Below are 23,456 nucleotides of genomic sequence, written 5' to 3'. Positions count from 1 at the left end.
ATTATAATCTTTTATAAAAATATAAATGAAGAAATATGGCTTACTTTAATTGGTAAATAGGTGGAGCTGTCCCTGGGTATTCACTCGGTAGCATCACCTATAATGCAGTTTAAAACAAATGTTTACAGTTTATCATGGTTCAAAAAATGACTGTATTTACAAAGCTAGTTGATGAACAAATTTCTACCTTGCCAAACTAAAAAGTAAACCATTGTTTTATTAAACCTCAGGAGAATACCCTCCTTATATTTATGCTTCTATACTGAATATAAGTTGTCAATGTTTTAAGAAGGAGTTAATTATTTGCAAAAAAAAAAAAGCAATGAAAGTTGCAACCAATAAGGTTAAGGAGAATGAAAGGAAAAGAAAAACTTAAACAGGATCATTATAACTTGACTCCAAAGGATAGAGCAATTATTTTATCATTTTTCAGGTAATTTTCTGAATACTAAAAACAAATCCTGTGAAATACTATTAAATATGGTACATAAAGTCCGGGTACCTGCAGCTCACACTTGTAATCCTAGCTACTTGGGAGGCTGAGATCTGGAAGGTCATGGTTCAAGGCCAATCCAGGCAAATAGTTTTCAAGACCCCCATCTCCATAATAACCAGAGGAAAACGGGCTGGAGGTGTGGTCCAAGCAGTAGGGTGCCTGCTTTGCAAGTGTAAAGTCCTGAATTCACTACCCAGTTTCACCAAAAATAAAATAAAAAGGTGTAAGAAAAGGCTATTACTTAACAGAGAACAACACATTCCTTTCCAAGTAAGTACTATAAAAACAAACACTGAAAATCAACTGATTCTCACTTAATAAAGAAGTAAGTATCTACTCTCTCAATCACCTTCACTGTTAACCATTCTGCCATCTTTCCAGGTTTAGACCCTCTCATTTTAGATAGATGGAATAACAAAAAGAAGTAAAACTCAAGTCTGTCAATGGTACATAATACATTTAATAATGAAAAGAAATGGGACAGGAAGATTGAAAAAAATCAATTAAAAGCATGATTTGAGAGTGATCTGAGATTTAACTACCCATGTCTAGATAGATAATCATGACAAACAGCAAAGAAAATTTAGAAAATAACTCATGCAAGAATATGGTCATCATATAGTAAATATTGCAACTGGAAAATAACTGTAGAGAAACAGAAAAAGAAAAAAATATACCTGCAAGCAAAGTGTCCATTTGGGGTCATCTATATCATCGCTAATCCTAATGCAAAATATTTTGGCACAGTCATCAATGACGCACCATTCCTCGCCATAAATGGCTGCCATTGCTTCAATTTCCTCATTCTGAAAGTTGATTAAAAGAAAAAGTCAGCAAATGTACATATCCGAAAAACCTATTCTTACTACTTTATATGGCATTAGCATTCAACATTACAGCCTGAATGAGATAGGAGCCTTAGAAGGCTAAATGTTCTTAGCAGCAGGTGCACAATACTCTACTCTCTGTGTGGTTTCCCTCCCTGAACTATGGCCATGATTCGAACAGACTTGCTACTGTACTGTATTGCTGTATTGGGACTCTATGGAGCCAAAATACATACGCACTTCCACATCCTGCAATGAGATACACAAATGCAAAGATAAACACACTTTCTCTCAGGTAATCCCACACCCCCACTTCTAATAACCTTGCCACTCTGCATTCCTGCTGAGTTCTCACTCATTTCCATTTTAGACTTTTTTTTTTTTTAATTTGGGAACAGGGCTTCGTGGCCTTTTGCTTTCCGTAATCAAAGCCTCAAAATATCCCACAAGTTATTCTTTTGGTTTGGGGCTTAAAAAGTAACATATAAAGGTGGAAAATGGGAAGCTAAGTATGCATTCAACTTTGGGTAATCTTCTCTCCTCGCGGCCCTGTAGGAAAAGGTGCCCCCGTGAATCACGCACAGGAGAAAGCCTAATGCAAACAGTAATGTAAGGTTCGGTGGGCTCTCCAGGAACTGCAGGGTCTGCGTTATTGCCCATCTTTGCAAAGACGGAGCCGGGATTCTTATGGGCCTTGTCCAAGGTGACCCGCGGGGAGCAGAACCCGGGCTCCGTCCTCGGGCCCAGAACCGCTGAGTCGCGTGCTGGTGGTTGACGAGGACACCGGATTCGGAGGCCCAGCCCGCCACAACCGAAGAGCTTTCGGCCCCGAAGTTCTGGACCGGGGGGAAACGCGCGGAAAACGGACCACGGTGGTGCAACAGCGCGGCTGGGCGGCCCTGATGGCGCAGGAGGCCCGCGAAGGCGAGGCGAGGCCGAGCTGAGCGTGGAGGGTCGGCACCCCGCCGTGGCCTCACCTGCCTCTGGTCGCTCCCAGCGTCCCCCTCAGCCATGTGGCCCCGGGAGCGGCCCTGCGGCCGCCGACTACCCAGGTCCGGAGAGCGGGGGCAGGGAATTAACTGCAGCTGCAACCGAGCGGCACCCGGGCAGAAGCGCAGCCCGACCCGGAACCACTACCCGACAGCGCTGCGCCGCTGCCTCCTACTTCCGGGTCGGCGGCCAGGTGGTGCGAGGGGCTCCAGGCTCTGAGTTCTGGGGCTTATGGGAGGGCCTGCCGCCCGGCCTGGGACCTACACTGTTTCTTCCGTGTCCAGGAACCCCGAGGCAGCCGGCTCAGCCGATGGGCCGCAGACGGCCTTCTCGTCTCTGTCTTCATGTTCAGCGAAGCTGGGGGCTTCTGCTCGACCACTGTGGCACCATCGGAACCGCAGGAGACGTTGGGAACTTGGGTTTATCGCCACGCCCCAGAGAGGGACACAAATGCAAACCGCAGTCCCAGACTTTACATTTCCAGGCAGGGTTTTTGTTTGTTTTTGTTTTAACATGTTTTGTTATTTTGTCTGCTGTTGGCAAACATAGTTTTGATTTACCAAAAAACAGGAGAATAGGAGACTGCAGGCAGTTTTGAAAACGTTGGATTGTGGTAGTTTTCTTTAATGTCCATCAGCATTTTGTCTGGGAACAACTTTTGTAGAAGACACTAGTTATATCAGTGAGCCTAAAGATCATTGTCTAATTGTCCCCAAAGTTTCAGTCAACTAGTGTCATTTCTTCCCTTACCCCCAGCACATACATTCTATGACACATTCCAACACATTGGTTATGAATTATATCGATTGCCTTATTCAAGGCACCTCAGTGGAGGTTGTTTGGTAAGTATTTGGTCTGCTCTCGCTTCATTTTTCTTAAAACACACACATACACAAAAACTAAATATTTGCAACTTTCCTCTCTCCCCTCTTCCTTAATCATGGGCATTTTTCTGGTCCACTTAAAGCTTTTCTCAGAGTAAGTGTACATTGCCAAAGTTATTGAAGTCTGACAGACATCTACCAGGCTCTGTAGTGTGCCAAACATTGGAGATGCAAAACCAAATGTCATGCATTGCCTTTAAGAAGCTAAAGATGTGAAACAAAAATAAATCCACAATAAACATTGAACTCTAAGTTTGTCCTGTTGTATTAGTAGCACAAACAACAACCATAAGCCTTCTGCAGTTATCTGTTGTTAAAACAGCTTTCTTTCCTTCCTTCACTCTTAACTCTTTACATCACTGTCCTCTTCATATGTCTTACAATTTCTGTTGCCTAAAATAAATAGTGGTTTTCACATTAAACACTTTTAAAGTCCATGGAATCCTTTCTTCAATGAAAGTTTATATAAAGCAAATTAGAATGCTCTGGCTAAAATAGCAGTGATGGGTCGAAAGTACCAACTATTCATTCTTCTTCCCTCCCATTTTCCCTTCAAGGACTTGAAAAACTACCACATTAGGGGTGTAGCTCAGTGGTAGAGCACTTGCCTTGCATTCAAGTGGTCCTGGGTTTGATCCCCAGTGCAACATAAACACGTATACATTAAAACTTAACCTTCTAAAAGCACATATCCAGTTAATTATACAAAGCACCTCCTTTCTTACCACATATAGCAACCCAGTCCATCTTACCTTATGCAGATTATACCTATGATTTTCTATTCCTAACTCTTCCTAGCTATAACCTTTAAGTCTTTTCCTGAACTCAGATTCTAAAAAGAAATATCTCTTTGTGATAAAGGGAACAACAAAACTTCCCTGTTCTCTGGCCTGAATAAAGCCCCAGACTTGGATCTACAAAGAGCACTTTAGAAAAATGAGAAGTCTGGTGGAGTGCCTCAAGCAGTAGGGCGCCTGCCTAGCAAGGGTAAGGCTCTGAGTTCAAACCCAAGTACCACCAAAAAAAAGGAGAGTAGTTATTGAAGTTATAAGTGTAGCAGGCCACGTACATTTTGAAGAACGTATTAGAAGAAAGCAAGACTATAAACGATTCAGTTGAAAAAAACAGCTTAGTATGAACTTTGAGCAGTTGCCTAAGCAGAGGTTGGGGATGCTCTGCAAATAGCAATCCTGGACACAGAAGGGGTCCCTAAACTTGATTACTCTGATTTCTACATCCATTTACCAAAATGATTGCTGGTTACTTCCCTTAAAACTCACTATGTTCAAAACCTGCCTAATTTGCTTTTTCCTAATCTTATTCCTCCTCCCATCTTCCCCAATTCAATAATGGCAACCTTCAAAGTCTCACATCAATAATTGTCTGAACTTGAAACTGGGGAGATATTACACTCTCCCTTGCTTCCATACCCATGCATCAAGTTCTGATGATTCTGATTCCTCAATATCACTTTCCTCGTATCCTCATATTATTTCCTCAAATCCTTCCTAGTCTGTCTGATTCTATCTGGACCCTGTTTAAGTTATCCTTCTCACTGCTGCTGGAGTAATCACCCAAAATGTGTAGTCTGAGCATGTCTTTCTTCCTTGAAACCTTTTACTCCACCTCCCCTCTAGCATTCATAATAAAACTTAAACCTTAATTCACAAGGTATGTTTCTGGCCATCTTTCTAATTTTTTTCTCTCATTGTTTCAGCCATATTGGCTTAATTTATTTTACTGAAGCTTTCTTTGAAGAAAGAATCCCCTGGCTTCAGAAAAATATGAATGACACTATTTTTACACAATAGACATGTCTTGTGCCAAAATATACAAAGAGGCTTGTGACTAGAGTAAAGAAGAGAGCAGATCTGTTTATAGGTAAACAGCCACATGGTTAGGATGATGATTATAGGAGTCCTTAGGCAATCTAAAGGAAATACATGAGACCAGATGCCTCAGGACTCCCACCTAGAAGAGAAATATGATGGCTGGCTGCACCAGAATGTTTATGTGGGACAGACTTTGGAACCCAATTTTGTTGGAAAGAGGGGCTTGAAACTTTTTGCTTAAAATTGAGAAACAAACTGTCCAAACCAAAGGAATATGATAAAGATCACAAAAGGCCAAAGCCTTCTCTTGGAAACAAAAAATGAATATACATGTGCAGAGATTGTCATAAATTGGTTGTGCAAGTCATGAGAAGAAGGGATTGGCAACTGTGCTTTTACAGGCAAGGGAGAGTGAGTTATTTGAACTGAAAGGCCTAACCCGAAATTGTGTTTGTGTAATTATAACAAAGTTGACTTGAGGATAAGGCATGAAGTCTGTAAAGAATTCTCCATAAATCTGTTTAGATTTTTTCTATAGGGCTATTTCAAGTATCTTAAGTACTTTCTACTCAAAGTAAGGTCTAGCCCCAACAGCATCATCTTGTCTGAAAGCCTGTTAGAAATAACAGAAACTTGGGCGCCACTTCAGACCTGCTTAATCTACATTTTAATAAGATTCCAGATGATTTATATGCACATTAAATTTTGAGATCCTTGTGTGATGATCAAAGGGAAATACCTCTTAGATCTTAGACTATAGGGAGAGTAAATGACTAAAGGCCCCAACTACTGTTGTACTGTACTTTACAAATACATCCTCTATTACATTTCTTGAACATTTAACTTCATTTTGTTGTCTTCCTTTCTAGGACCCATATCAACACAAACTACATTAGGATACACTGAATGGCAGGTAAATTCTGCCCATATAGTAGTTAAAATAATTATTTGGGAGGCCATTAGACTTAGGTAGCTCCATTGCCTTGTGTTCCTTTGTAAGCAAAATGAAATCCACCTAAGTGTAACCTCTAGCTAGAGTCTTTATTATTCAGAAACTGCCAACTAACCTCTAACTAGAGTCTGCCTTAACCAATCAAATATTTTCTCTGTTTGTTTCTGAGAACAACTTATATAATGTTCCCCCTTCCACCCATAAGTGGAGCACTGAACTGTTTGTGATCTGGTTTTTGCCCAGTTAATGAAGAGCTGAATGCTCCAATAAGCTCATTACAATTTTAGTGTGCTTAGTTTATCTTTTAACAATACTAACTTGTAATGATATATGTTGCTTAAATATTTTCCTTAGGGAAATATGTATTTAAAAAATTTTAAAACATCAGGGCTGGGGGCATGCCTCTAGTGGTAGAGTACCTGTCTAGGAAGTGTGAACCCTGAGATCAAACCTCAGAACTGCCACAAACAAACATGGGAGGGTATAACTCAGTAGTAGAAGCATGCTTAGCATATGTGAAGCCCTAGGTTAGATCACCAGCATCTCACACATGAAAAATATTTTTAGAATAAAACACGAACATACCATCTTAATACACTGTTAATGCTGATTCATTCTACCTATTCCCTGCATGTTTTCCTTCACACCCAGACAATGAAAGCCAATGTAGCAGACTGCAGGCCAATGAATGTGGAGCCTGTTACTTCTCTTGATGCTATTTATTTGTAGCATGCCAACAGTTTACCCACTATAGCCAAAAAAGTGATAAAAGTCAAAAGATTAAAATGCTCGATGTTAAACTATAATTTTATGCAAAACATAGTCAAAGAATCAGAGTCAATACTAGCAAGCAAGTGGGGAAGGAAGAAAATCTTTTAGTATGACAATATCACCATAAATAGCACTACAGCCTGGGAAGATTAGCTAACAATTGTGTAAACAGAAGTTAGAATAAGTAATGGTACAGGAGTCATTTCCTGACTTCAGGAGATCTGAAGGGAATGGAAGGGTGACATCTAATGCATGATTCTAGAGCTCACCTACAAGAGGAACTTTGAAGTAAGGACCCTGTTATACTGCCTCCAGTCAGTACCCCTATTTTCTAAACAGGTACCGTGCCCCAATGAGGTATGCCGTACTTCACCTCTAGAACAATGATTGACTTCCCAATAATAACTGTGTCCAAGTGTTTACTATACAGAAATTAATTCCTCAATAGGTAATGTTGTCAAGGAGAGGTGTTCTTTGCCCATCCAAATTTATTATCTCTGTGTGAAGCACACTTAAAGTGATAATTTTATGCTAAATTTCTCACAGCCCTTGATATTCTAATATGTAGTTCTCCACAAAGGACTTCACTACAGAATCCTTCCCCATCACCCCTCTCTCACTTCCTAAAATTTTGAAATTGTAGAATTAATAGAACAATTTAGATAAGCACTATTCCTTTTAGCATCATTATACCTTATGGTCTCCTGGTGACAGATCAAGGTTGTTATTATATCTACTTCTGATTCAATATTAAGAAGGATTTCCATTTGCCAAAAATATGAACTCTGACCTTTTGATCTTTTTTATTTTTATTTTTAAGAAGTCTGTTTTAGACAGGTGCAGTGGCTCAGATCTGTAATTCCAGCTACTTGGGAGGTAGATATTGGGAGAATCACCAGGTCAGGCGGGCAAAAAGTTCTAAAGCCCCATCTCAGCCAATAAAAGCTGGACATGGTAGTACATGCCTGTCATCCCAGCTACAAAAAGTGTATAAACATGAGACACTATCTCAAAAATAACCTAAGCAAAAAAGGCTGGTTTAGGTGGTAGAGTCCCTGCCTAGCAAGCCTGAGGCCCTGAATTCAAGCCCCAGTACCAACAAAAACAAACAAAGCCTCTTCTTAATAAATGTACTTCTAGAAGGGATAGTTACTAATTCTATTGTTAATTATTTGATGAAACTTTAGCAAGTATTGGTTGTAGGCAAAAGAGAACTAAACCCCAGTTAGGAGTGAGAGAGGGTTAAGCCTTTCTCAGCATTCTATACAATGTTTGTGCAAATACACTGGACTTTCTTACCTCTGTATATGATATTCCAAATTTGTTTTTCTCTAAAAGCTTTTCTTGGCTAAAACTAGAAAATGAGAATAAGGATTTTTTTACCACACACAAAAAAAATCAGTGTTTAGAGATAATGTGAGTGAATCAAGTATCAATTATGAAATGTAAGTTAACTGGTTTTCCCTCTGAATGGAATGTCCTTCCCCCAGATCTTCAAGTGGCTCTCTCCTTACCTTTCAGCTCTCAGCATAAGGATACTTCCTCAACAAAGACTTCCTGACACTACAACTAAGGAACTTTCCCCCTGTGCTCTTTGATGATGCTTGTTAATCAAAGACCCCAAGAACACATTGTAACCCAATCAATTCAGGCTTAATGATGCTCCAAGGCAGCAAGTGAGACCACACTTTTGGTCAAAACACATAATGTCTCAGTAAGAAAGTCTTACAGGGGAGTTGTTAGAGGGTTTGAGCTGGTGTTCAAGGAAGGGATTTGTGTGGATTGGAGACTCTCAGGAAATAGAAGTATGATTGGGTATCTTAATGAATCTTATGTAGGAGGCAGGAGAACTATAATAAGCCCATATCCTGTATGAATCAGTACCCAGCAATATCCAATTTATGTGTCTTTGATGTGTACGTGGTCTTTCTCAATGCATATAAACTCTATGGGACAATAGGTATTGGTTATGTTATCCATTTCTGCAGGATCCAAAACCAGAAACAGGCCTGGCATATGATAGATACTCAGTGAATGGATGCATAAATTTAATGGTTTGGGGGAAAGGGCTCATCTGTAGGTGGGAAAGAGGGAAAGAAGGTGAAATTAGCACACCCCTCCTGGCACAGCCCATTTCTGTCATCTCTGAGGTTGCCATGACATTGTGATTTGATATTTGATCTGGATGGGTATGAAACTTTTATGAATCATCTTTTGAATTGTAATTAAAGAGTCTTGTGAGATTAGAAATCTTAAAATTTAACTTATTCTGTTCAATAGGTACAGAAGGTATTCAAGTCCTTGCCAATTTGAATTGTTACTACCTTAAGAAAATAGAACCTGAAAAAACAAGTCTTTTATCACATTTATACAATGATCATCATCAAGTGTCTTCTCAAAGCTTTTGTTTTAATTTCAAGGCCTAAGATTTCCCTATGAAAAGAATGTCAATGAATATGATTCTCCCACTAAGATACTTTGGTATGTCTAAACATCATTCTGAAGCTTTTAAGGATAGTGTTCCAGGTAAATATGCTTTCTTTTACACTTTGAGACTTGAAGACTACCTGTGACAATTTAAAACAATTTCTTGAGACATTGTCTCAAAGCTAGCAAAAATTTGTAGTAACCAGGCCATAATAATGATGAGTTATAGTTCACATTACCACAACTTGTTTTTAATGCCTCCTAGTATTTTTTATAACAAAGCTACTGAATAGGTAACTGTTTTGGTCAAATTTAATATTGCCTATTTTGTGCTGTGTACAACACACTATGTACAATTAATTTCCAAAAAAGTTAAGAAAGTATAAAGGAAAACATGACTGTTCCTTTTGCAATATTTTCAACTATGTGTAACATACTGAATTTTCTTAACTAATTGGCCCTGAAGAGATTCAAAATCATTAGCCTTAGTTGATCACTCATTGAAACTGCTATGTTTCTTCCTGTACTTTAGAAAGGCTCCAGAGCCAGGATGCTTAGATACAAATAGTAATTGTGCCAATGACTAACTGTATGATTTAACAACTCTGTTCCTCAGGTTCCTTGTCTATATATAGTAGTGAGAATAATAGCAACTATTTCCCAGAATTACTTTGAAAATTAAATTATATAGTCTTTGTAAAAGGTTTAGTATATTGCCTGCTATGCAATAAAGCATTTAATAAATATTTTTATTACTGTTACATTATGACATTGCTATTATATATTGTTATATATTTATTATAAATTTATAAAGCTGCAAGATTAGTAAATATTTTTGTAGTGAAACATCTCCTTAGCCCAGCAGAGTGGTGCATGCCTATAGTCATAGCACTTGGGAAACTGAGGCAGAAGGATTGCAAGTTTGAGGCCAGTGTGGACTTCATAGAGACCCTGTCTAAAAAAAAAAAAAAAAAAAAAAAAAACTCCACAATGTTTTATTTAGAAAACATGAAGCTTCATTATATAACTTAGTAACTATTTTTTGTTGCTTGTTTTGTTGCTTTACTTTGTGCTTACTTTGTGGGATGTCTGTAATGGTTACTAAACAGAGATATGAATATTAGTAAGTCACAGTTCTTAACATTTAGGAGCTCCCTTAAAAGCTCAGGGACTGCTGTGTGGCGGGAACAAAACTCTTGACTTCTTACCTATTTTCCCAAATGTATATGGGGGGAACAATTTTTCCTCTTTCTCATCTCTTTTGACCTACTTGGTTATGTAAAGTTCAACCTTGCTTCCACTCGTGTACAGTTTGATCTGCCTTTTTCATTGCACTGTGTCAAGCAAGTCTCTCTCTTAACTGTTCATTAATGTCCCCATTCATACTCCCTTCCTACTATGCTGTAATTACCCATCATTTATTTCTAAGCTCATCATCCAGTTATGGGTGTTTGACCTTTAGTAATAGAAAAAGCTTAGAGGATAAGGGATGAGCTTTCTGAACTCATGTGCCATCTATGCAAACTTGGCCAAGATATTTAGATTCTCTGAGACTCACTTTCCTTATTTATAAAATGATGATGTTAATGTCTATTCTGAGAGTTGTAAAAAAATTTAAGTAAAGGAACCCCTAGCACGTTCCTTGGCATGAAGTAAGCTTTGAAGAAATGGTGGCTAATATGATTGAAAATAAGCTGGGCACGTGACATGTGCCTATAGACCCAGCTACTTGGAAGACTGAGGTGGGAGAGTCACTTGAACCTAGGAGTTTGAGAGTAGCCTGGGCAACATACCAAGACTCCGTCTCAGGAAAAAAAATCACCAAAAATATATCTATGACATTGCATCCTTAGGTGCATAAATAGAAATGGCCTCCATCAAGAAAAGGAAAGCTATGGAGGAAGAGTAAAGTGGCTCAAATCACTTTATGGAGTGTCTATAGCAATAGATGAACACTAGAGTTCTAATGGATAAGCATTTCTGAAATTAAGCAAATGTGAAAACCTTAAAACTTTCAGGATGTAGTACTAAAATGGAAGTTTGACTACAGGGGTCTCTTGTACCCCTTTTGATGGAACAAATTAACTAGATCATACACAAACTAGTGCATTGGTAACTTAAATGGAGTTTATGTGAACTAGTAAACAGCACTAATTTGTTTTAGCAGGAAACACATGACATTCTCAAAGATTTAATTGAAGAGCAATTAAGGCAGGAATGATTACAGAAGAATGAGCAAAGTGAAGGGACCCCACAAGGGGTAGAGAAGCAGCCAAGGACTTTTAACCTGAGAAAGCTGCTAAGACTCCCAGGATCAAAGAAAATAGTATTTTTGGAGGTCACCAAAATCTGGAGCCATAGAATAGGAACTGCTTAATAGAAGCTGTGGCTGTAGAAAAATGAAGCCACTGCCAGAAATTACTGAAAAAATATCAATAGGATGTGGGGAGCAGGGTGGGTGAGAAATTAACAAAATGTCAGTGGAGATTAAGGGGTAAGATGGTATTTATGTACTCAATTTCTCTCCCTTCTGGTGTGTACTGTTTACACTGTTGGGACCTCTCATCTCTAAACCCAACTTGGAAGTCAGTGGGCAAGGAAACTCCAGAGGTTTCCTTTCTAGAGGCCATCCTCCCACAATACAGAGCAGAGAAAGCAGAGAATGGATTGAAAAGGCAAATGGAAGTTCAGTACAGTCAATCAGGAGTTTGAAGACATTGAGAGGACAAAAATGGGTGGGTAGAAGTGATAAAAGCTACTTCTATACCCATCCATAAAAAATGGGTGGGTAGAAGTCATAAAAGCTACTTCTATACCCATCCATAAAATCTCCAGCACAGTCATAGGCACACTGTCCCTCTGCTGTCACTCTGAAGTCCATGCACTAACAATGGTGATAGTCACAATGGAAGGAACCAGGATCTCTGAATGGCTACTGAGGGAGGGTAGGGGGTGGGAGGGTGCATTGCACTATGATAGATGCTATTGAGGTTTCAGTCTTGTTTGTTTTGGATGTCAAATGGGGGTAAGGATGGTGGGACAAATGGCCACCAACACTGATGACTCCCTAGTGTGCCTTTCTCCAGGTTTCTTCTTCTCTCTTGAGCTTCTGAGCACTTACTCTCTGTGAATGCCTGTAAGACATTTGCAAGTGAATATTTGAGATGTCGCATCTTAAATTCAGCATTTTGCAGCCAAATTCAAAATCTTGCCCAAATTATCTTGCTTTCATGTATACTCTGTCTTTCCATTTCAATTACTCATTGGGTGGGTTATTGAGGAATGTTTATTGAGACTTGATCTATGCCTTAATCTGAGCTATTCATTGAAGATATAAAAATAAGACATGATTTTTTATTTTAACAAGCCCACAGTCTGCTGGAGGTACACATATAAAGAAATAATCTCTGAGAATATGCTATATACCATGGTCATATGTCAGCTGTGTTCTCTCTTTTGTACCTCATGTTAAATGAGTCACAAGTATCTTATATTCTTCCTTATAAGATACTTACAGTAGTGCCCACATTTTCATAGTGTTACATTCTCCTTGGGCTTCAGCATCCTTTCCTCATTCTAGTTCATCCCTTGTACATTATTGTTAGGTTAATGTTCCTCAAACACTACTTTATTTAGGTTTTTTTTTTTTTAAACCAGTGACCAAACCTAGAGCCTTATGCATGCTAGGTAAGTGCACTACTGCTGAGCTATATATCAGCCTCTATTCAGACATATTTTTAAATTAATTTTTTCCCCTACTCAATCAAGTTTCAATTCTTCTTGGATTTCAAAGGCATTCAGCTCAACCACTAATCTAGCTATTTAATACTATTCTCCAGGCCTCTCCACTATAAGTGTGAGGCCCTATTTATTGTTACTATATTAGTTCCTTTCCATTGAGGACATCAAATGCTATCTTGTTTTTTTGGGGTTTCTTGCCTATCCTCATACCCCACTTGTGTGCACTTGCCTCATCACGTGATCAAAATCCAATCCCCTTGTTGTGTTTGCCCTTGATCTAAAGTCTGCATATGAGGAAGAACATACGATTTTTGGTCTTCTGGGCCTGGCTAACCTTGCTCGGGATGATGTTCTCCAGTTCCATCCATTTACCTGCAAATGATAAGATTTCATTCTTCTTCATGGCTGAGTAGTATTCCACTGTGTATAAATACCACATTTTCTTAATCCATTCATTGATAGTGGGGCATCTTGGCTGTTTCATAACTTGGCTATTGTGAATAGTGCTGCAATAAACATGGGTGTGCAAGTGCCTCTGGGTAACCTGTATCACATTCCTTTGGGTATATCCCCAAGAGTGGTATTGCTGGATCATATGGCAAATCTATGTTTAGATTTTTAAGAAGCCTCCAACTTTTTCCAGAGTGTTTGCACTAGTTTGCATTCCCACCAGCAGTGTAAGAGTGTTCCTTTTTCCCCACATCCTCGCCAACACCTGTTGTTGGTGGTGTTTCTAATGATGGCTATTCTAACAGGGGTGAGATGGAATCTTAGTGTGGTTTTGATTTGCATTTCCTTAATGGCTAGAGATGGTGAGCATTTTTTCATGTGTTTTTTGGCCATCTGAATTTCTTCTTTTGAGAAATTTCTGTTTAGTTCACTTGCCCATTTCTTTATTGGTTCATTAATTTTGGGAGATTTTAGTTTTTTGTGGTCTCACTTTCTTGATGGCAGATACTGTGTCTTTCTTCATCTTTGGATTTCCATCACCTAGTTTCATGCCTGGTCCCTGGTGGGCTCTCCAATCCAAGAAGCTAAATATATTGTTTATGGTCTTGTAGCTAGCTCAAAGACAAAGAGCTGGGATTTAATCCATCTTTCTGATTATAAACGTTGTGATTCCCCTGCACTACTTCTCACCTTGGGAAAAAAAACATCTTTAACAGAAGCATAACAGCTCAGTTCATTCATTCACTCATTCATTCAACAAATATTAATTGATTTCCTAATAGGTGCCATATACTATATTAGGTAAAGGGGGTAAACTGGTGAACAAGGTGTCACTTGCTTTCAGTTTGATAAAAGATACAAATCTACTCCTAGTTTGATAAAAGATACAAATGATTCAAGAGCACTTGTAGCACACTGTGAAAAATACTTTCATAAGTGTAAGTACAAGGGAATTAGGAAAACCTGGAGGGGTACTCAATCCATTCATAGAGGTTAGGAAGGCCTTTGATTTCTAAGCTCAGACCACATGAAGCTGAGGAAGGGAGTTCAGGCACAAATGAACAACATGGAGAAAGGCTCTGAAGCATCAGAAACCATGTCAATATAGGGAACTGAAAGGTGTTCATAATTGCTGAGGCATAGCAATAGAGCTGAGGGATGAATGTGGACATATCCATGACTTCATGATGCTGAGGAGTTTAGACTACATCCCAAAGGCATTTCAAAGGCAGAGTTAAATTTTAAACAAATTTTTGCTCAGCTTTAAATTTTGCAAACATATTCTGGCTACAGGATATAGATTATGGTTGAGGGGAATTGAGGAAAAGGTAGGATGAGGAGGATAGAAGAACAGAGTCAAGAACACTTAGCTCCAAGAAAGAGTATAAATAGGAAAGCAGTTTGAGGGAAGAGAAAAGTTGCTTTTGGTTGTTTTGAGTTGATTAATTAGCATGTGGTTCAGAAGCTCAGGAATGATGGGACATGAATTACAGACTTGGGAGATATAAACACATAGAGAGTAATCATAGCCATGGGAGCATGGGCACTCACCTAAGAAGAGTATGAGGAGAGGCGGGGCTTAAGGCAGAACTTGCAATTTCTAAAGGAAGAGCCAAGGAGAAGGAGCTCTGGGAAACTGAGGTAAGAGCATTCTCAGAAGGAGGGAAGGGGCACCAATGTTGGTCAAGTGCTGCTGAAAGGTCAAATAAGATAAGAAGTTGTAAAGGTCCATTGGATTTTGCAAGAAGGAGGCCTTTGGTGTCCTCAGTGGGAGCAGTTTCAATGGCCAGTGTGGAAAGAGTGTAAGAAAGAGTAAAGAGGAAGTAGAGCCAGTGGGACCACTCTTTCACAATTTAACTGAAGGAAGAAAGAAAGAAAGGCTCCTGTCTGACAGGTGGGTTTTTAAGGGGTGCCAGAGATTAAAAAACATTCATGCCACAGGTACATCTTGAATATCTAGGACAGAAATGAAGTTGATGAAGTGAGGTTGCTGAGGAGATAGAAGGATTAGGAACACTGGTGGAGGCTCTGGCCTTATGCAGGAGGGGTTCCTCTTCCATTCTAACAAAAAGAGGAGCAGGAAGCAAGAATACAAGTGCAGTTGAGTTTGTTGATTTGGTAGTAAGAAGTTTGGGGGTTCTCGAGAGCTTTCTCATGAGCTCTTGTCCTCCTGACCTAACTGGGGATGACTGGAGATGCAGAAAGGACAAACAATAGAAGACAGACATGCAGAAAGTCAGGGTCAGGTGTGTTGGGTGCTCAGATGGAGATGCACAGCAGCCTCCTTGCTTCTTTTCTTTAGTAACTCTTCTTTTACTTTGCTTCTTTTCTCTATCTTTAAAACTTTACTTCTAAAGTCTTTCTTTTTTTCTTTTCTTTAAAGTCTCTTGCCTTAGACTTGCACTGTCCCAGGTTTTCCTTAATCTCTCATAAAGTCTTGGCCCTCAGACTTACACTGTCCCATGTTCCCTTTAAACTCTCAGTCCTCAGACTTGCACTGTCCCATGTTTCCTCTAATCTGTAGCATAACTCAGCAGCAGCATCAGTGGCAGCAGCAGCTTCACAAGCAGCTCATAGCCAGCCAATCAACATCCCATCAAAAAACTTTACATCCTCTTTCAGTGAGTCTTATATCCAGTAGTAAACAAGGAGGTTGAGCAACAATTCTTGGGGAGGGGCGTGATATTGTAACAAGAAAAACCTATGTTCCTACTTCTCTGAACATAAACAACTTAGGAAAAGCAGCTGTGCTGCATTTTTCCTCGAGCTCTCTTCTGTGGCTGGGGCTGGGCAAACTCAGCCTATAGATTATTGAGCACAGCTGTGCTTATGTCAGGTTGTCATAGGCTTCTCATAATCTCGAAGGGTTTTTCATCTAATGGCTTTGGGAGTGAAGTCATCTGTTGAGAGTGTGGAGGAAAGCTGTGGAGTGTGGATTCCAGGACAGTGAAGACAATGCTGTGGAAGCAGTAAACAAAGCTTAGCCCTCACCTTTTCCTTTTTACTATTCCATTGTCCCCTAGCAATCTCCTGCAAGACCCATGGTTTCTATTCACTTCTACATAGATGGTTCACAACTTTGTATCTCTAAGCCAGACTTCACCTTTGAATTTTCAACCTGTTATCCATACTTGGGCATCTCAAAGGCTCCTTTAGTTGCCTTTCACTCTAGCTTTGATTCCTTACTGACTAGATTGTTGGGCCTTCCTGAGGATCTACTCTATGTCTTATTTCAAGCATGTGTGGCATGGTCTCCCATATGCAAGTCTAACTTGTAAGACCATTCTCTCTGAAAAGAATCCCCTTTGGGATTCCCCCTTGGTCAGTTTTTCCCATAGTATTTCATTTGCTTATGTCAAGACTGAAAACATGTTACCCCAAAGTCTGTTGCCTTAGCATGCAGAATACTATGAACTGAAGAAGAGAGTTCAGAAAAAAGATCTTTCTGAGCTCCACTTCTTTCTCCTGCTTCCCTTTCTCCCCCAAGGCAGGCTATAGAAGCTAAAACACCTTCCTCCCAAATCCAGTTATAAAACCTAGAAATATTATCTAACTTCTTGTCTTTCTGTGTAGAAGATAGCCTTAAAGAAATTCTCTGACCAGTGTCTAATAGTAGGTCATGAGACCCTCATTCTCGAAGGTGTCTAGAAGGCAATACCCAGGAGGAAGGAGTGCCAAGAAGAACCTGAACATACAGGCTTGCTGGGTTTCTCCTTGGCTATTATTATTACTAGGTCATACCTTTTTGCCCAATCACATTTTTATACCACTGTCCACTGGAGATGTAGCTCTATGGTAGAGCACTTGCCTATCTTGTGTGAGGTCCTAGATTCCATCCCCTGCAGCACATACACACACACACACAGCCAGAAAACTCCTAAGCATAAAAATACATATTTTCATGGGTCTTTGGATCTTCATTTCTGAAGGTTTCTGTGTCATTTTAAACTTTGATTAAATAAATTTGTTATGCTTTTCTCTTACTTATCTTTCTTTGTTTTATTTTGAACCTAACAGGCAATCCTAGGAGGGTTGAAGAAACTTCTTCTCCCCCCTACACTTGACATGTTTCAGGTATAGGAATATGGCTCAAGTAGTAGATTACTTGCCTAGCATGTGCAAAGCCTTGGGTTCAATCAATCCCTAGTACCAGAAAAAAAATAGAAAACACATCCCATGGAATTGGGTAGAATATTTGCAATTCATGTATTTGCTAAGGAACTAGTGTTTAAAATACATAAGAATTCTTAAAACTCAATTAGAGAGAGAAACACATTTTTTCCCTAACCATTTCCACATGATCAACTCCTGTCCATTTTAATGGCTTAACTTTCAAAGCCACCTTTTCTGTAAAACATACACTGATAGCTTTTCACTGGGTGGCGGGGGAGGCAGACATTCTTCCTCTTATTCCTCCTTTATTTGTATTTTTCTTAGTTTTTAAAAATTATTTTCTATCTCTTAATATGCCTCCTAATTTACAAGCTGTATCTTATATGTATTAGCTAAGTCTGTTACCAGATTTATCTTTTATCTCTCACCAAACCTAAAATAGTGCCTTGCATGTGTATCTATTCACAAAAATCATGATATTTACCAAGTTGATATATATCTATTGATTAATGAGTTAACCAATGATGAATGACAAATTCTCTGCTCTGATAAAACATTCATTAATCTACTTTCCATTGGTAATCCTATATACTGTTATGAATACAGATGATTTAAAAATCTATTTCTAGCCCTGAGCCCAAAGGCTAGTCCTTATTTTCAGTTTCTTGTTGCACTTCTCAAATTTACTATGTTGAAGCTAATGTCCCATTTCCTAGAACTTCCTATCCAAAGCTAAGTGTAAATACGACTATTTCTAAATGTCCTCCTTATTCTAGTCCTTACTAATCTAGTCCTCTTAAATCCTTTACTTGCTAGTTTTGGGTGTCATGTTTTGTGGTTTTTTGTTATTAGATTTTTATTGTAAATTTGCCTCCTAATTAGATTATAAACTTCATAAGGCCAGGAACTTATATATAAATGTGTCACTTCTTTCAGCATCCCTTCCCCTCCTTTCCCTACTCTCTTTCTTTTTCCCCCACTCTTTTCTCTACTGCCCTCTCCCCCAAACTTTCCCTATTCTCTATTACTTAAAAAATATCTACCACCAGAGGGCAGTGGGGAGGTCTGAGATAATACAACTGGAAAACAGGTCACATTAGCAAAGTTGATGTTGTAGTAGTATTTAAATCTTCTTTACACTCTAATTTCATAGAAATGGTTGTGATTTCCCTAATTCTGGCAGCTAGATTTTAAGAGAGAAAAGTAGTAACTGTAACTGCGTGTCAGAGTGCAATGACCAACCTTTTGGTACACATCATGGGGTTGAACATCTGAGAAAGGAAGCCTGGAGAAGAAAAATTAAGGTGGCACATGCTAATCATCTTTAAATGTTTGGAAGAATGGCCTGTCAGTTGGGGAATTAGGTGTACTCTGTTCATCTTTCTATTGCATAATGAGGACTCACAGGTGAAAATTGTATGGAGGGAGCTTTTGCCTCATTAAGAGTCAGTTCTAACAGTAATGATGTTGGAAAATAAAAAGTGGTTTAAGCTGCACTATGAAGTAGTGACCTACTAGCCTGGAAGGTTTCCTGCCTTCTGAAGGAATACCTCTTCAAAACAGGGCTGGGGACAATCTGTTTTAGGTTTGAGGTTGGACCGGGTGATTTCTGGTGGCTCTTCCAAATTTAAGATCCAGGAGTGTGTGATTTAACCCATACTTCTTAAGGCCCAAAGACAGTCCCATAAAAGCCTCTTCTTTAGAGCTTTGTGAGTTCAGTGAATGAAGTAAAATCACATGTTATGTTGCTTATCCAGAGTGAGCCCTTCCATCTGACTATATCAGGTGCTGACAAGTAACTCCAGGAAAACACAATAGGGTTAGTGGGAATCTGGAAAACAGGTAATTTAGAAGCCACAGAAGAGGGAAGAACAGCAGAGACCCTGAAAAGAGAGGTGGCTATTGAAAAGAGTCGTTTTGACAGGATTGTTTGTTAGAGATTAAGAATGGGAGCCATGAGAGCAAGGAAGGTGGTTAATAAGTGATATGTTAGGCTATTTATAGACTCAAGGAATAGAAAAGCACAGGTAAAATCAGATAGCTAGTAGGCCTTTCATTGTAAAACTACAGAAAAAATAAAAGGAGAGACATCTGTGTTGCTCTGGAAGCTTGTTGACGATGTAGCTGCAGCCACCACCACTTTACAACCCCTCCAGCAGAAAGTATCACCCTTTGCTTCCTGCTCTGGTGTTTCCACACTGTGGGGCCTCAATCATTTGCTCTCTGCTCTTGTTTTTGCTGCTCCTCATCTTTTTCTGCTCTCCTTCCTGCAGCCCTAGAGCTTCTGCTTTCTCTCTGCTCTCATTTCCCTCTATATACCTTTGCGCATCGACTGTTGCTAAGTATTGTACTTTTGTATTCCTCACTGTCAAATATATCGGAGAAAGAAATATATGGATAGTCTATTGCTACTCAACAGAGAGCTTTTGTTAGGCAGACCTTTGGCCATGTGGATAGACCCTGATCCTGCTTCATCTACTGAGCCAAGAATAAATAATAGACTGCACAAGGAAACCCTCAGGAAAGAGGAATGGCAAGGCAGGCTTTCTGAGGCTCCCAAAAGGGGTAGTGTACTGTGAGGCATACTCCTTCACCAGATTATTATGGATGGAAAAGCAGGTTTTTTTCATGATGAATACAACTAAGAACTAAAGGTTGAACTGGAAGTACTGCCAAAGAAGCTCATGCTTTACAGAGAAACCATGAAGAATTCTCATTCTCTGTGTGTGTGTGTGTGTGTGTGTGTGTGTGTGTGTGTGTGTGTGTTTCTCTCTCCCTTTCTCTCTTTTACCTCTTCTGAAGAAAGACAAAAGGATAGGAAAATAAAAATAATTAAAATATATTTTTCCAAGTAGTGGCACTCTGGAGGGACTGTAGACTAATTAGTTTTTCCTGCCCAGATCCCCAGAACTTCCCTAATCCAGCCCTCACCAAGCCAAATTTTCATGGTTATTTATTTATTTTGGTACCTGTATAGTACATTCTCTACTTGCTTCAGTCAGCCAGTGTCAGTGCTTGCAACCAAGAAACTCTACAGACACAGGGGTCCTTTCTAAATATTTTGTGTAGGGAGCCAGCAAAACCAATCTTTGGAGGAAGGCAGTGGCTTAGACATATGTGTGCCACAGCCCCAGGAAAAGACAGGTACAGAGTTAAGTCTAGGTCACAAGAATTTAATATCTGAAAATATACAAGCTCCTTAAATTAGTTATTAAACAAGCTAAGGGTAATATCACAAATGGTAAAAAGTTTAGACAGTTTTTAAGCGAGAAAAATCCCTAATGACCTCATGGCATTGATAGTCTGGAGTTACTAATTACAAAATATTTAATATGTAGGTGTAGGGATGGTTAATCCCCCCAACTCAAAAATTTATCTGGATTTGCTTGATGACATCTGACCTACTTTTCAGCATTCCAGGCAGTAATTACCCAGTCTCAGTCCATAAAATCCTCCTTTTAATATGACTTAAGAGGCCTTTAGCGTGCTCCTGTAGCACTTCAAAGTCACATTGGCACCTGGGGAGTGTTTATAAAACATGCAACTCACAAAGTGCATTCTCGGTGTCTCTGGCTTAAGAAAAAAAAAACTACAGGGACACAAATAAGAGATACTGTATTCTGAGGTGGCTCATATTTTGGAGGCAATCATTAGGATGTGAGGAGGGGGATACTGGTAGAGAGGAATGGGCTCCTAAGGGTCCAGAGACAAATAAAAGAATCCAAGATGAATCCTGTGTGAACCAAGGCAATGGTTCTGATGAAGCCCATCCTGGTATCTAAGTTATCTAGTTATCTTTTAACTAAAAGTTATCTAGTTAACTTTTTAATCTGGGTTAGGCATGCAGGGGAATGGCTGGGTTAAGAGTTACTTACTCTCAAATCCCTTTTCCATCTCTCCAGAGCTGCTGTTTCTATTCCTACTTACATACACCACAGATAAGGATTATAATTACTTTAACATGCTCCATCTGCAAAGTTAAAATGTTTCCCTGTTCCTATGCTCTGAGAGGAGTGTGGAGGGAAACAGTTGGTTCTAGAGGCTCTGGGTCTGTCAAATGATTCTCAAAATAGAGCATGACATGATTGGGAACAATATAGGGACTGCTTTGTTACTCTAGAAATGCAGTCCAATATGGCAACTGCTAGGCATATGTGGCTATTTAAGTTTAAATTAATTAAAACTAAAACCTTCAAGTCACACAAGCTACAATTAAAGTGCTTAATAGCCACAGCTGGCTAGTGGTTCTTGACTGGACAAGATAGAATTATAGAACATTTCCATCATTGCAGATAGTTTCATAGGACAGCAATGTTCTAGAATAATGAATTCTGTTATGCCATCTTTGTGTTTTGCTTCTTTTTTAAAACTGTACTAGTGAATAATAAAAATACCCAGGACATAGTTTTTTCTATTCTTTATACAAATACTAAAGAAAGTTCTGTAGAAGTACAGTATAATACTACCAAGCCTCAAACTTCTCTTAATGACAATTATAATGATTAATACTTCATCTTCCTATTGGCTAGGAACTGCTTTTCATTTATAAATTGAAGAAAGAAGTTGCAAAATGTAACTCATGAGCTTAGGCAATTAAGTCATCATAGTGAAAATTAAGTCTGTCATGGAATCGTATGGAAAATTGTTTTAAACAGTCCACTGTTTCTGCTGTGATGATAGTTTATTATCCTTAGAAAATATGCCCTGAAGGTTCTTCTTCCTGAACTAAATACGACTTCCTTAGTTACCGCAAATTTTGCAATTGAAATATGGTGCTAGTCAAGCACTTTTTTTATTTATAAACGATGATGCCAGCCTTTTGCAAGGTTGCTTGTGTTCTCCAGAGATATCATTCTATAAGCTCTGCCTGCCACATGGTGTATCACATGCAGCTCAATGACCAACTGGCCTATTGCAGGTTCTCAGTACATTTCTAGACTTAATTGACTTAAAGAATTTACAGACCCTTTAAAAATGATACCTATTTATTTTCATTGTTAAAAGCATATGTTCATTAAATACATTTATAAAATTCAAAAGTAAAAAAACCCTTTTTATATACTTGTATTTGTCTTTTTAGTCATGCATGTTATTTTTAAAGTTGTAATTATAGTTGAGTTTGATCCTCACATTATAGACGATGTACTAACTCCTCTGGCTAGACCTGTTGTGCATCTAGTCTGAAAAGGCAGACTCTTCAAGAATGATTGTTCAGTGGGGAAGGAAGTGGAGGAAATTTTGTAAATCCGTATTTTTATGCATCCCTCACGCATATGTATCTTTTTTCAAATTAATCATTTCCTCCTATAAATATTTTTTTATTTATTTTGTGTTTAGCAGTTGCAATTTTAAGTACTATTAACAGAAAATACATAACAAAAGGTTCCTAACAAGTGAAAAAAATTATAAATGCTGAAAAAAATTGGCCTCATTCACATATTTACAGACTTTTACTTAATACAGTCTCCTTTGGAAATTAATGATGTGACATTTATACAAGCATTAATATTTACAAATCATTCTGTATTTCATTTTAAGGTCATCCTTTAACTTGTGAAAAGAAAAAGGTGTAACTAATTTACACTACCAAGTAAGTTCCCGTGGGTTAAGTCGCAACCAAAGCAAAAAATAAATCTGGGAAGCTGGGTGATGCATGCTTAATAACGAATTTGCAGGGTATTAACCCGCTATTTATGTTTTGGTTCTGCTCAGTGGTCCCTCCGGAAACCGGTAGCTCTTCTCAGTCGTCCAGGTAGGATTCGTCCTTTCGCGAAGCCTTTGCTCCTGGCTGTACCTGGGGCAAAGCAGCCTGGCTCCTGGCTCCTGGCTCGCTGGCACCCTTAGGCCTGGAACCCGCCCTAGGGTGAGGGGGGTTGGGAGGGCGTGGCGTGCGGGCTGGGCGTGGCTCCGCGCGCTGGTCACGTGTGGGGCCTGGCGCCAACAATCCCAGCGCGCGTCCGCGCGCGCGTTCAC

General features: G+C 39.2%; 1 protein-coding gene across 6 annotated transcripts in view; it reads right to left on the bottom strand.

Moving 5' to 3' along the window:
- Impact (impact RWD domain protein) overlaps window positions 1-2,459 on the bottom strand; it is a 36,430-nt gene extending 33,971 nt beyond the window's left edge. For all 6 annotated transcript variants that reach the window (XR_012447108.1, XR_012447107.1, XM_020169712.2 and 3 more), the window contains exons 1-3: window positions 2,301-2,459; window positions 1,174-1,302; window positions 45-97 (exon numbers count right to left, since the gene is read on the bottom strand). Coding sequence is in view for 4 of the 6 variants with exons in the window: in XM_020169712.2 (XP_020025301.1) it covers window positions 45-97; window positions 1,174-1,302; window positions 2,301-2,336 (218 nt within the window). In the remaining 2 variants the exon portion in view is untranslated. The remainder of the gene's footprint in view (window positions 1-44; window positions 98-1,173; window positions 1,303-2,300) is intronic.
- Window positions 2,460-23,456: the final 20,997 nt, after the last annotated feature.

Source organism: Castor canadensis, chromosome 4 (assembly GCF_047511655.1).
Source record: "Castor canadensis chromosome 4, mCasCan1.hap1v2, whole genome shotgun sequence".
Classification (NCBI taxonomy): domain Eukaryota; kingdom Metazoa; phylum Chordata; class Mammalia; order Rodentia; family Castoridae; genus Castor; species Castor canadensis.
The sequence above is the reverse complement of the archived record's forward strand: the minus strand, read 5'-3'. Positions and strand labels throughout refer to the sequence as shown.